The following is a 14,469-nucleotide window of genomic DNA, read 5'->3' on the forward strand; positions in this document are numbered from 1 at the left end:
CCCCACTGCCTTGGGACCAGCTGGGGCTGTTCACAGGAGCTTTCCCACATCCTTCACTGACAGGCATTTGGGACATTTCACTCTGTCCTGTTGGTCTAGCAGGTCAGGCCTTGACTGTAGATCCAACCTGGGGCTCTAGCCAGACCTGGTTATGTCCCCTGTCATTTGGGGCACAGGCAAAGATGGGGACCGGGAATCAAATGCCTCACACCATGGTGTGTTTTCATGTAGCTCTTGGAGCAGCCCGTGTCCCTCCAAACCTACTCCCACATCAGCCTGTGTCCAGCCTATGTCCCTCCCTTGCATCTACCTACACATCCTTCAGCTGCCTGCACACACAGGCTGTCCCCCTAGAAGTGCTGTCTGAGCCCAAGTGTATGCCACTCGCGTTCCCATGCTTTTGGAATGACAGGGGCAGGGGCTGGGTTTGCTACAGCCATTCTCTCCCAGGAGGCTTGCACTGGCACAAGCACTTTAGGGTTAGCAGAGGGACCTTTGAGGAGCAACTGTGGGTCAGAGCAGAGAAACATTGTCTAGTATCAGCCTGATAGAGTGGGGTATCTTTGTGCCCCATGCTGGTGTGGAGCTGTGCTCCTCCTGGACTGGGCAGATCAGTCTTGACTTTCATCTCCCTCTTACCTGCTTCAGCAAGCCCCCAAGATGTCCAGCACACTCTGACAGGTTTAGAGTGGGATCAGGGATGGGAAATTTTTGCAGCAGATCATTCTGAATAACCTATGTAGGCTTTGCACCATAGGCTGGGAAAAGACCATCTTCTAGGGTGTAATTGTTTCAACTGGGTAGGAGCCAGGAGCATTGGAGGACAGAGATCAAGGTTGAGCTTCGCCTTCCCCTTTCTCCAATTCGGGGTCCATCAAACACTGCTTTTAGTGTATTTAAAAGGAGAAGGCCACTGCAGTGTGGGAATCCAGGGGGAGACTGGCAGCCGTGCTGTCTCACCCAACAACGGAGCTTTGTTCTCCCTGCAGCGCAGCTCGACCTGTGGGATAACATGGACCTGAAGGAGCAACTGCTCTGGGTTTCAGTGCCTCTGTTCACCTGGGAACTGGAGGCACTGGAGTTTGCTGGCTCTCGAGCATAGGCAGAAATCCTAGTCCATGACCTTTCATGGGGCAAGTTTTGGGATGGGAGGAGTGGGGGCAGCTGTAGTGGCCAAGAATAGGATTCAGGGGTTGTAGTGATAGCAAAGACCCTCAGTGGCTGGTGGCTGATGTGAATGGCATGGGTGGGTCTTGGCCTCAGTCCTCACTGCACTCACAACAGAGGCTGAGGACCCAGAGGGCTGTGGGGCTTAAAGCAGGACCCCTCGCCCCCCGTGCAATGGAACCTGGCCTTGCTGCATGGCTGGGCAGAGGCCTTGAGTCCGCATGGCTGTCCCTGGGTTCCCTCTCACTATTGGGGCTGGAAGGAGCCAGAAGCTGCCAATTTCCACCTGGCTGTGCAAGGAGAAGGCTGTCTGTGGCATCATTCTTTTGTGAAGGAGCTGTCGTCACTGTCCCTTTCAGCCTGTAGTGCTCCTTCTTGATCCAGGCCTGGGGCCAAACAGCCTGCCTTTTGCTCTGCCAAGCTAATAGCACCACCACAATGTGCACTCCTCTAAGTATTCTGCAAAACAGGATAGCCTTCTTATCCTCAGCCTTGCAGGCAGGGTGAAAGGCCAACCAGCTGGCCTCAGGTCCCTGGCAGAGGGGAGCAGAACTTAGTGTGGCCAATGTACGGTGCCCTCTGGTACTCTCTTGTTTTGATTTGCTACCTCCATTTGGCCCCAGGGTTGGAAGTGCTGCTAGGCCTGATTCCCCAGCTCCTCCTCCAACCCTCATCCCCCAAATCAGGTGGCCTTTTCCTGCCTCTTCGTAGCAGGAACCATATTGGCAGTGAAAAGTTTCCAGCCCCAGGGGCAAGTCCAGCCCTTCCATAACACCAGCTGCAGACTCCTGGTACCATCTGTGAACAATACAGGCTCTAATGTCCCCTGCCAGGAGTCACCTATGGCTCTGGTCACTGCTCCTCCTGGCTTGGGCTCTCTGTGCAGACTACTGAAAGTGAAGGACAAACAGTACGTTCACGGTGTATCCCAATTTCCCAGCCCAAATAAAAGAAAGCAGCCAGCTAGGACGGCTTCCCTTTCAGCTGGCCACCGGAGAAGCTCTTGCTTCTGGATCCAGAGTCTTTTTGTTGGGTTCTGCAAGGTCTGTGCCTCACAGTTCAGCTGTTCAAGCTTCAGCTATGTAGGCATAGGGCATATGCCTACATAGTTCAGCTTGAACAGCTTGGAAAGCCTCAGTGGCTCCTTCCTGCTTGGCCAGCAATAAAAGAGATAGTCAGGCAATGGCAAACAGCCGTGTCCAGGCGATAAAGCTGTCAACACGCACTGTGTTCCACGGGCCAGGAGAGGAGACTTTAGAGGGGGGCAATGCAGGAGTGTGTGAGGTGATGATGGAAATGCTCAGCTGCCTGTTGCGTCACTCTCGAGCAAGGAGGCCAGCCTGAGAGCAGGCTTTGGCCTTGCTGTGGGGGAGGCTGCTGCGACTGCAGGGGTAGAGACAGTGAATCCAGCCTGAAGCAGTTTCACCCTGCATGTACCAGCATGAGGGTAGTGTGATGGGGTTGCCTGGTTGGTCCTTTCTGTCCTCTGCAATGAACTGCTCAGCCTTGGTTCACACAGGGCAGCATGTTGGGAGTGGGATGAGTCTGTGGGATGCAGACTAGGGGATTCCCCCCTGCCCTGGAAATGTTCGTAAATGACACAACATGTCTTTTGTAGACCAAGTGCACTGTGTCAGCCTGTTCCCCAGCTAACAAATATCCAAACTCCTTTGCAGCCCCAAGAACGAGGAGCGCCTTGAGTTCAAGAAAGGGTTTTACCGAACGGATTCCCGGGGTCCGGCCGAGCCACGCAGCATGACTGTATCAGGCAGTGTGGCCTGGGAGTGCTCTGCACTAGAGACCCGAGGCAGTGACACGCGTGAAGAAAGCACTTTAGAAAGACTCTCCAGCTTGAAGTGTGTGGTGAGCTCCAAGGACCTGCCGGACATCAGTCCCTTGCACCCAAAGGAGCCTGCAGTGGCGATGGAGTCCAAACTTGTAAATACTGCGCAAATGGATGCCACTCAGCTGGACAGTGACTCAGAGGACTTGCCTGTGAGCAAAACAACAGCAGAAGCTCTCCCAACATGTGATGAAATGCAGCCTGCAAGTGGAGAGGAAAAGTATCTGAAAAATGAACCAAAGCAACTCGAAGCCTTCAGCAAAGAGCACTTAGAGAAAGCCAAGAAGGGCATCCAGAGGTTTGACTGGCTCTCCAGCCCCAGTGAGAGCCTGAGCCCTCACTATAAAGACGTGAGCAAACCTACCGAGGTAGTAGCCAACGTATCCATCCGGGGGCAGGCCATGCGTGAGGTGCCACCTCCGCTGACTCTACCTGTGTTCAGGAAAGCCCTGAACCCCATCTTAGGCAAATCAAAAGCAATGGAGAGTACATCCTCACACAGGAAGGGGCTGGCCATGGACTCGGACTTGAGCGAGCTGAGCCCTCTGAGCCCACCAGAATGGACATTGCAAAAGCCAAGCCTACAGATCAGTGCCGACCTGGCCATGAGCAAGCAGTCATGGACAGTGAATGCTGAGGACTCTGTGGAACGGATCCCTCTGATGTCCCTTGAGCCAACGCCCTGCAGCTCTTATGACATTGAGATGCGGCCATATGTGTGCAGTGTCCTTCTGGAGGAGCAGGGGAAGGATGAGTTGGGCCCAGAGGAGGACCCCACTGTGTACACATGCATTGAATGCAGCATCTACTTCAAGAAGAAAGAGCACCTGATGGATCACATGCTGCAGCACAACCGGGGACTGGGGCGGGACCAAGACCGAGATGCACTGGGCAGCCAGTGCCAGCTGTGCTGCAATGAATGCGGATGGGCATTTGGGGACCTCGCCTCACTTGAGCAGCACAAGAGGCTCCACCAGGAGTCCCGGGAAAAGATCATTGAGGAAATCCAGAAACTCAACGAGTTCCCTGATGAAGGCCGAGATGCCCGGCTCCAGTGCCCCAAGTGCATCTTCGGCACTAATTCCTCCAAAATCTTTGTCCAGCACGCCAAGATGCATGTCAAGGAGAGGAAAGACCAAGGTGTGAAGAGCATGAGTCTGTTTGGAAGCACCAGCAGTGGGGAAATGCGGGACAGCTCCATGCAAGGCCTCTACAAACACTTCAAACCCAGTGAGCCTGCCCCTCTCCAGGTGCAACTGCAGCCCCACAGCAGCAGCAAAGGCCTCAGCACCTGCATGCTTTGCAGTTTCCCCGCCCCCAATGAAAATATCCTCAAAGAGCACATGAAATATGCCCATTCCCATCTTCCCTGGGACACGGAGGCATTTGAGGAAGACTCCAACCAGCCTGGCACAAGCAGGGATGCCTACAGCCCAGGCAGGCCAGGCCGGTTCTTGGAGACTGATTACTTTGGCAAAACAGAGAGGCTTTTTTCCCAGCCCCATCGTGAGAGTATTTCTCACTATGACCCTGCCCATGGCTTTGCCTCAGGCCTCCAGAGACTCGATAAAAGCAATGGTGCAAATAAAAAGGACTTCCCAACATCAGGCTTTCATGCCAGGAAAGCTGCTCCATATACCACCTCACACAAGGGCTTGGGGGTATCCACCCTTACCTCAGCAAAAGCCTACTCACAGTTTGCCCTGCAGCAAATGAAAAAAAAAAGCACAGCATCCCACCTTGAGGGAGAAGGGGACCGTGGCCGGAGCCCCCCAGTGAGCCTGGAGGAGCTCCGGCATAAGTGGGCATTGGCCAACAGTGCCGAGAGCATGGAGGAGGATGTTTCAGTACCAGCCGAGCTGGATGTAACTGAAGGCAGAAGCTTCAAGACCTTCACTGTTCCTCAGGCAGCCTTGGACCTCAAGAGGACTTTCCGAGACACCTTGAAAGCCACCGATCCCATGATTGCCTCGGAGGAGCAGCAGCACCAGTTGCAGAGGATGGTTCCCATCGTGCTTCTTGAGGAGATGAGCCTGCATCCACGGACCATGAAGCGGCCCAGAGGCAAGCTGTTCAAGAAGAGAGTTGCAGTGGCGGCTGCACCTTCCCGGGAGTTCATGATGGATGAGGCCATGCCCTTGGATGTGCTGCTGCTGGACTCCCCGCTGGAAGGCTCCTTGGAGCTGGATGACCTCCTGGATGCTGACTCATCCATGCTGAAGAATGAGGAGCGGAAATGCCCGTACTGCCCTGATAGGTTTCACAATGGCATTGGCCTTGCCAACCACGTGAGGGGCCATCTCAACAGGGTGGGGGTGAGCTACAATGTCCGCCACTTCATCTCTGCAGAAGAAGTGAAAGCTATTGAGCAAAAGTTTTCCTTCCAAAAGAAGAAGAAAAAAGGTAGTATGTATTCATTTTGTGAGGCTTTGTTTTTTCTTTTGATAATGGTGGGGTGCTCTTCTTCCTCCCTCCGGAGGATGGGTACGTATGCTCCAGGATCTGGCCTGAATTTTGGAACCCATTGTCATGCCACTGTAGGCCAATGTATAACTGCATGCAAGCCATGCCCCAGCCTGACCAGCTGTGGGGTTTGCTGCCATGTGTGGTACAGCCCTCTTGGAGGCTGCCTGTGCCTGCATGTGTCTTCTAGCTGTTGTCAGCACCCCTGCGCGTCTGTGACAGAATGTTTGTCCTCCTTTTCACAGTGGCCAACTTTGACCCAAGCACTTTCAGCCTCATGCGCTGTGAGTTCTGCGGGGCTGGCTTCGACACGCGGGCAGGGCTCTCCAGCCATGCCCGAGCCCACCTACGGGACTTTGGCATCACCAACTGGGAGCTCACCATCTCGCCTATCAACATCCTGAAGGAGCTGCTGGCCAATTCCTCCGAGCACCCCATGCTGCAGGCTGCAGCAGGAGTGGAGCCATCATCCCCAAGCTGCGAGAGGGAGGCACACGGATTTGGACCCCGCAAGAGCATGACGCCCATGTCCGAGTGCAGCATTCCCCGGTCACCGCTGTCTCCATTCCCGCCTTCCTGGGGAGACGAGTCCCTGCAGTCCTACAGAGACGGTAAGATTCTCCTGAGCTCACCTGAGAGCCACAGGGTCTGCCCTCTTAGTCTAGGGCTAGGTTCTCCCTCCTGTCCACTGGGCAGAGGAGTCTGCTCGGCACAAGCGAGGGCACCAGGATTGGGCCCCTTGTTAGTCTCCAGCGGTGCCTTGTTCCTCCATCTCACCTTCCACGCAGCCTGTACTGTGCCAGTGAAACCTGACACTGGCTGTCGCAAGCAAGCAGAGCTGTGATGGCAGAACAGGAGATAAGAGCCAGCTTTCGCTTTAGCGCGGCCACCTTTAGGACAGCTCCTGTGGGCTGCCAGCTGTGGCTGAAGGGGAAGGGGTTTTTCTGTTTTGTTTTGGCTTGTTTTTGCTGTTAAAAAGACCAGGCTTCTGCCTGGGAGTGCTACATCTGTCACTGACTGGTGCCTGCAGCCCTGGAGGGTGACATGGCCCTGTTTGTTTCTCACTGGGCAGAGCCTGGCTGAGGAGAAGGGGAGGGCAACGATGCAGTTGTTGGAACTTGTCCAGCACCTCCAGTATCTCTTCCATTGGTAACACACCAGCAGAGTTCTCTGCCACACAAAGAAGACGTGGTCCCTGGCCAGGGAGCTGCATAGTCACCTCTCTGCTGCCTGTCCTCCCTAGAGACAACCCAGCCCTGGGGGACGGGCCTATAACTAACACCATACAGCACCCCATGTGCTGTAGACTGGCCCTGCTTCATGGGCCTCAGTCACAGGAGCTCAGTCACACCCCATTTGGAAAACAAACTCGATTCTTCAGTACTATGGGTTGGTGACCAGGGAATGTGGGACTGGAGCTGAATGTAGGGAAGGGCTAGAGCATTAGCAGGGCTGTGCGTGGTAACTTTAATCCTGGCTCGGGGCGGGAACGACAGCTTCTCTTGGGCTGCTCCTCATATCCAGGCATGTGCCTTGCCTTTCCTTTCCAGTACCCCCTGTCTGAAAGGCAGCGCTATCCTTCTCTTCCTTGCCCATTTATCCTCCTGATATGCCTGGCAATGATTGCACTTGGGGGAACTGAGGTGCAGTAACTCTGAATGACATGTCTGTGGGCTTTCTGGGAGTCCATGCAGAGCCAGGAGTTGAACCCAGATCTCCCTAGCCTCAGTCCAGGGCCTCAAACACCAAAGCCACCTTTCTTTCTCTTTATCGCCTGGAGTAGATGCAAGCTGTGGATAGCTTGCCCCAGCCACTTTCCTGTGCCCCTCAGTACAGAAGCTGAGTGTACCACGACCCCTTCTTTGGACACCCCATTCTGCCCTCTGCAGAATTTTGGGGCCTTGCCAGCCAGCCTTCTAGCAAGGGAGAAATCAGTGCAACTGGGCCTGGATCTGTCCTATGTGTAACTTGCTTTGTTTACATGCACACATCAGTTCTGGAACAGAGGCAGCCACAAACAGCACACAGGCCATCCCTCTTTCCACCAACCCCAGCACACAAAATGGTGTTGCATTCCCAGGAAACTGCTGTGGCCCAAGAAGAGCCTTGAAATGCAGAGAATAAAGCAGAGTGAGAATCTCCCCCTGCCCCAGCTTCTCCAAAGACCTGCTCCATGGTTCCTTTCTGTATTTGGAGGATGCTTGATGATGACAGTGATAATGAATATCGATGAGTTGTACAAAACACTGACATGGCAAGTTAAATCAAGCTGCAGATGCCTGTCTGGTGCCTGTGCCTTATTGCTGCTCAGATCCCAGCCACCAGCTTATCACAAACAGTGCCAAGAAAGACATCAAATGCATGCTCTTAAGCAGTTTGGGGGACTTAGAAATGTTGGTGTTTCTGGCTGACATGGCGGCTTAGCCACATGCCTGACCTGTCAAGGTGCTGGCTTCAACTTCACCATAAGTCGATGGTGTTCTTTTTGGGAACTTGGTACCCCTGCCCCTTTGTACCTGTGGCCTGGAATTAATAAGTATAAAGAATGGAATGTGCGGCAGTCAGCAGAGTGGTGCAGCAGAAGCCTTTCTATGGCTGATCATCCTTGACAAGGAGAGACTTCAGGGAAACGGGCTGGACACTGCTCAGATTCAGGATCCCATTCCCACGTACAAGCCACCCTTGTTAGGGCAAGCAGGCATAGGAAGGATAACAGCCCACGTGTCTTGGTCAGAGGAGTGGATTGGCTGCCAACATAGCCTTTGTCCTTACAAACCACCCTTCAGCATGTGGCCCAGGCCCAGTGCCTCTGTCTCAGGACTTGGTTTTACTCTGTATGCCTGTTGGGCTCTTTGCCATGGAGTACAGCACCCCTGAGAACATCACACACCCTCTGCCCTTTTATTCATGGGAAACAACTGCAGAGGACAGCAGCATCCAGAAGAAATGACAAAGCTTCCACTCTCCCATTTGCTTTGTGCTGCTTCTGTGCTGCCAGTTTGTCATGGCCCAGGTCAGGCTGACTCAGTGATCAGGCATGGGTCTTTCTGCAGAAAGTTGCATCTCCTGCCTTCCCAGCAGCTTGGCTATATCCTGCTCTGTGCCTGCTGAAGCACTCTCTACTTAGAGCATAACGTTCCAGGTTTGCTCAAGAAAGCTGCTGCTATAGTCAGGACAAGTTAAAAAGCCCATGGGGCCTTTGCATGCTGGGGATATTCCATTCAATTCCCCTTGCATGTATCAGAAGCTACCAAAAAGCCAATTTCACAAAGCACTGAAAGAAAACTGCACTCAGGTGTTCATCAGGAAGAATCAGTACAGAAGTGTCTCCCTGTCTTGGACAGCGCCGAGATCCCCCCCAGTGATTAGGGCAGGGCGAGAGGCCGCGTGGAACAGAATCTCCTCCTCTTTTATTTCTTATTTAAACCCTGATCAGATTGTTGGCTCCCGCACAGCCACGGTCAATAGAGAGTGAGCGTGAAGTGATATGACCGCCAGCAAAATCCAATGGCAGGCCCAGTTGCTCTGAAACCAGAGCAGGAGTGTGGAAAATCCTCTAAAATCCATCTCTTGGATTTAAATGTCACCAGCTTTCTTCTGTGTTCTCTCCACCCCAATAATGTGCTGGGGGAGGGGAGTCTCAGGAAAACGAGTTAATCTGGGAAGCTAAAAATAGGGCCAGGCTGTGGTCCCCAAACGGGTACAATAACTAGTACAACCCCACTCCATTACAGGGGGACTAGTCCCCATTCCAGGGTTCAGGGTGAGTGAGGCCCTGAAATCAAGAAGATATCCCCTGGGTTCTGCAAAAGAGCAGCTCATTCTCCCCGAGTCATGGCACTCGCTCTTTGCATATGGAAATTGTGCCCTGAGAATTTGAGTAAATCTTGTAATTAGTTTGGGGCTAAATGAATTTTTAAATAGCTCCTCCTAGATGCTCAGCGCACTGCGTCGGAACTGGTTCGGTCTCGGGTGATTTTTAGTAATGGAATAACAGACTTGTCCAACTTTCCCCGTGGTTAAATCTTGTGCACAGAGTACACTTGCAGGAACCGGGTTGTAATTAAGCTGAGCTATTAACAGTTGTCTATACTCATAACAATTAAATGCTAATAGGACGAGGTCAAGAGCAAAAGCAACTGCGCACGTGTGTTTCAGCCAAGCTGGTTTAGAGAGGAATTAAATTAACTCCTGTGTGTTTTCCCATTTATGATGTTCCCCTGGGATTGTTCCATGTCCCAGAAAGGAGTATAGAGCAGAGTTCCAGATTGGGGTTTAGGTGCCACTGAAGAGAGAGCTTTTCTTGCAACCTTGAGTGCTGCTTCCAGGGCCTGGGGTGTTAAGTAAACCCTTCTCCTGGCTACACAACTCCTGTATGTCTGTCTTCCATCTGATTGCTACTTTACACTAATTCCTCAATTGATAAGTAATTTTGTCCAGGCAAAACAAGCTAAAAGAACACTGCAGTGTGTAGCTTAGTGGTTCTCAACCCTTTTTAGATTCCAGGCCCCCTTCATTAGACTCAAAGGGTCTCTTATAAAATGCCAGCTTTTTCCTTTCACTTGCTATTTTTGACTACAGAAAAATACTAGTGCAATTCTTTGGTTGCAAGGAACACAGGCAGACCACAGTGGGGCAGAATGTTTTTGACACTTTGGATTTCTATTTGAAATCTCTCAGTTGATCTTGTGAATCCTATGTAGGTGCTAACTGTGCTAATATTGTACAGTTACTGCATGGCACCCTTAAAAGGAGCTCCTGGCACCCCAGGGTACAACAGCACCCTGGCTGGGAATCATTGGTGTTGCTTTTATAACCCCCAAAGCCAGCAAATTCAGTGCTTTCTACAGCTGCTCCCTTGTACAGGCAGTGTGCTGTATCACGCTATGTAGTGTTGAACTTCTGCCCATAATGTGGCTGACTTTAGCACTCTGAGGCACCTGTTAAGCAGGTGGGGCATAGAGGGCATGGAGCAGTGAGGTGATTTACCAAATGTCCCCGAACTGGTGGCAGTCAGGATTAGAAGAAGGCCCCTCCTCTGCTTCTAACCACTAACTCATGTGGCCTCTTGGGAGTTGCAGTTGCTGTGGGAACCATAGAGCTGACTACCCGCGATGCGCTAAGCTTGCCTCTGGGCTACTGTCAGAGCATTAGCACCTGCACTCAGATCTCCCACAACCGCTTCCTGCTTCCTTCCTGTCCAATCCAAGGTGCTGATTGTGAAACTGCTGAATCCTTTCTGGTGTCTCTCTCAAAGCACTTAATAGCTAAGAAAAGCCTGCTGTCAGGCCCACAAATTCCGCCTAGTGGCAGGGCCTGTATTTCTGGAATGTGCTCCATTTGCCAGAGCCTGCAGCTCTTTGCTTCAGGAGCAGATAGAAAGATGTGCATTTTGTTTAGCATTTCATTAATGGTCCTTTCACTTGCATGTGAATTTGCTGCTGCGACAGTGTCAGCTGTCACAGAGTCTGATCAGGAGGAAGCAGCGCTGGGTAGAGAGGGCTCAGCTCAGCTCTGCTCTACCCTCTCCTCCCCGGGGATCTGGTCTTGCTTTTCTACTAAACGTTCTCCCATCCCAGGTGAGCCTCACTTCATAGCTTCACCTGGCAAGAGAGGCTTATAGGCCACAAAGATCTTGCCTAACGGGATAAATATGGCTATGTTTTCTATTTTTTATATGGCTGAGGTGCTGTAACCAGGATATCCACTGACAGCCACAGATTCTGGAGGAGACTTGGCCTTTATGGAGCAAAGGTTTTTCTGAGCTCTCCTACCCCATCTCTGGCTTGTTGGCATGATGGACACATGGCAATAGAGGGAATATCACTGAGAAAGAACCAGCTGTCTGGAGCTCTATGCCAGCCCAACCAGAAGCGACGCAGGTTGATGTGGGGTGGAATTCTCTGGCTGGTGCTGTGAAGGAAGCCAGAGCAACAGTCTCTTCCAGCCTTGGAATCTAGGCTACTTATCAGTCACTTAAAAAAATGAAAGAGAGTGGATGTCCAAATCCTCAGTCAGTCCTCAGCCCCTTGGATCCAAGATATGATCAAAGCGAGAGTCAGTATGTGGATGGAAGGATGCAAAGCTGCATCCAGGATGGGTTCTGGGGCACTGCCCATGGCTCTGAAGCAGCTCTATGCTGTGGAAGGTGACTAGACCCCACCCCCTTCCCTCCTCTCCCTGGGGTGGCAGCCCAAGCATCCTGGATGGATTCCAGCTGAGGAATCATTCAGCCTCCCAGATTCTTTTTCCTGTTTGACTTTCAAGCAGCCGTTGTAGCCTGTGCTTCCCTATTGTGCCCTGTTCCACCTGGCAGGACCGTGCTGGGGTGCTAGGCAACAGGATCTCTGCTCACGGCTCATAAAGCACTTTGAGGATGAAAGGAGCTGGAGGAACACACGCTCTTCTGCTGCTGGGTCTATGGAGGGCAGCTCAGCCACCTAGGGCTTATCCTCTCCATTTGCTCATGGTCTGTGGCCCTCCCAGTCCAGGCCATTCTCCCTGCTCTGTCTTGGGGACCACTCTAGCTGAGCAGGCTGCAGTTCTGCACAGACTCGCACTGTATTCCTCCCCCCACTCCCCCTTCTCCCTTCCATTGAGCGGCCATTTCTACACCTTCTTTATGGACTCTGAATGCAAGGAACAGCCCAGCTGCAGCTCTAAAGACTTCGCTGGTTGTGCCAGAGACGTATGCTGACACCTTCCTGATCTGCCCTTGGATAAACGATCCAAGATGCTCATCGTAAGGAAAACGAGGAAGCGGGTGTCATGCTACCCTCAGGCTGCAACACCCCAGCACCACTCTCCTGGGTAGTGCTCTGACCTGCAGTGCTCCAGCAGGAACCAGTGGGCATTTATACCGTTCTGTTGGCCTGTGGCCAGCTTGAATAGTCAGTGCAGAGGCAGCCAAGTGGGATTCTGCCCCTGCTTCTGACAAGCAGCAAAAAGAACTGTGTTCAGGAGATGTGGCAGCTGTTCCAGATTGAGCTGACGATGGTCTGGAGTGAGGGCTTGGAGGAAGCTCCTGCGCTGTGCAGAGAAAGTCCTTAGGTGAAGAGAGTCTTGCACCAGGCTGAACCTGCCTTCTGCATGTCGGCACCAGCCCAGGCAAAGGGACCTTCTGCAGCAGCATGTGCCTTTTCAGAGCTAAGCTGAGGCTGCCCTATTGTTTTTAAGATCCAAAAGGTGAGTGGGATAATATGTGAGAGACCCTGATTATTGCTGGTGAAAGTGGGAGAGAGCGAATGTCACCCTTGGCTGGAACGTGAAGCACTGACCGAGGCTCCAGGCAGGTGCACAGATTTCCTTGTTGGCACCACCTGTGGAGTGCAAGTGCTGCACACCTGTGGAAGGTGCCAGACATGGGTCCCATTCTGCTGCTGCAGCTGGATGTTTTCTCAGCATTGTTCTGCTTGCTGGGTTTCTGACTGGACTCCATGGGGGGTCCTGGCCTGTTCTGGCCAGCGCACTCTCAGCATGGTTCCGTCAATGGCTCACCTGCCTGTTGTGCTAAAGGAGCGTCACTCCTGTGTGTGCCTGCCCCAGCCCCCTGTGTGCCCGCTCCTCTGGAGCCTGTGTTGAGGGGGTCTCAACCCTGTGAGGGGTGTTTCTTTGGTGACCTGCTTCTGCAGGCTCTGGAGTATCAGCCTGAGAAAAGTGAGTCTTGGCAGTGCGTGCATGTGTGTGCGCGCGTGCACTGGCAACCCTGCCTCCTCTCTCCAAAGGCTCCATCCTGACCTGCCTCCACCATTTTCCATGATGGCTCTGCCCAATCCAACCTGATTCCTCCCAGATCTCTCCTAAGCCTCCTCCCATTCAGGCTGTGCCTGCAGTCTTGATGTCAGGCTCTCTTGTCCTGCTGTGTGGCTTCACCTGTGTGCTCTCTACAGCTGCAGCAACCAGCTGCTTCCACAGCTTATCCTGTTAAATCAGAGCTGGGTCCATCAGGTGTGCAGCAGTGTAATCAGGTGTGCAGCAGTGTCCCTAGGGCACTAAGATTGGATAGGACACTCCTTAGCTGCCCTCACGCATACATGATTGAGCTCCAGCACCCACTTCACCCTGGAGGGCAGGTTCGGGCTTAGCCATGGCCTAGCTTACCTACTCTTGTGAGGCTTATGGCTGTTGTGTTGCTGTTTTCTGGCCCCAGTTTCCCATACCTCATGTGCAGTGGAACATTTTCTGCTCCTTCTCTCCCTGAGCCTGCGTCCTATCCTCTGTGAGGACCCAAAAGCTAATCCTGAGTGCAGCGAGCCATCAAGCTGCACTGCTATACCAGCTTCCCCTGGTACATGGTGTGCAGTGACCTTTCATGGCCAGCATACACATATGGCAGCCCTGAATGAGAGGAGGCAGCTGTCTCCTCTGTCAATGGTGCCACTCCCCTCAGAAACCTCCTTCCACTGATTTGGACTCCCAGCACCCAGCAGTTCTGGGATTTGGCACCAGCCACAAAGAGCCCATTAGCTCTCAGTCTGGTCCCAGGCAATGCACTTCCTCCAAGGCCTACGAAAACTAAGGAGATGGAATTGAATCTAATGCAGCTTCTTGGCTGCCTTGTTTCCCAGTGTGCAGAGTCTTATACTGAAGCTCTCCTCCTGCCATTGGCTGGAGGTCTTGGAGGTGTTAGTAATATGATGAGTCCTCTCTTGTTAACAGATGATCATGAGAAGGCCTCCACTCCTAGTGGCTCCAAGCAGGGTACAGCAAGTGGTGGAAAGTCCCCAGCCCTGCATCAGTTGCTCTAGTAGTTAATTGCTTCACTGTTTAAAAAAAAAAAGTTTTTATATTTTATTTCTAGTCTGAGTTTGTCTCAGCCCTTAGCTGAATTGCTAAACTGAAGGGCAGTTTGCTGTCAAAAGTCTCCCTCTACAGATAATTGTCAGGAGCACTGAACCATCTGCTTGATTAGCTAACTAGACCATGCTACTTTTAGTCCTTCACTAGAGGGCAGGTTTTTCAGACCACAGATCTTTCCTGCAACTCTTTTCTGACTC

The 14,469-nt window shown here is 52.5% G+C and overlaps 1 protein-coding gene across 7 annotated transcripts in view; it reads left to right on the plus strand.

Annotated features, from left to right (window-relative positions):
• Positions 1-14,469, plus strand: part of WIZ (widely interspaced zinc finger motifs) — a 106,918-nt gene that overhangs the window by 61,885 nt on the left and 30,564 nt on the right. For 6 of the 7 annotated variants that reach the window (XM_025216182.1, XM_025216177.1, XM_025216179.1 and 3 more), the window contains 2 exons: positions 2,844-5,416; positions 5,719-6,084. In XM_025216182.1, coding sequence (XP_025071967.1) covers positions 2,844-5,416; positions 5,719-6,084 — 2,939 coding nt within the window. The remainder of the gene's footprint in view (positions 1-2,843; positions 5,417-5,718; positions 6,085-14,469) is intronic. The other variant, XM_025216178.1, reaches the window with a different exon arrangement.

This window comes from Alligator sinensis, unplaced genomic scaffold, assembly GCF_000455745.1.
Source record: "Alligator sinensis unplaced genomic scaffold, ASM45574v1 scaffold1509_1, whole genome shotgun sequence".
Lineage (NCBI taxonomy): Eukaryota > Metazoa > Chordata > Crocodylia > Alligatoridae > Alligator > Alligator sinensis.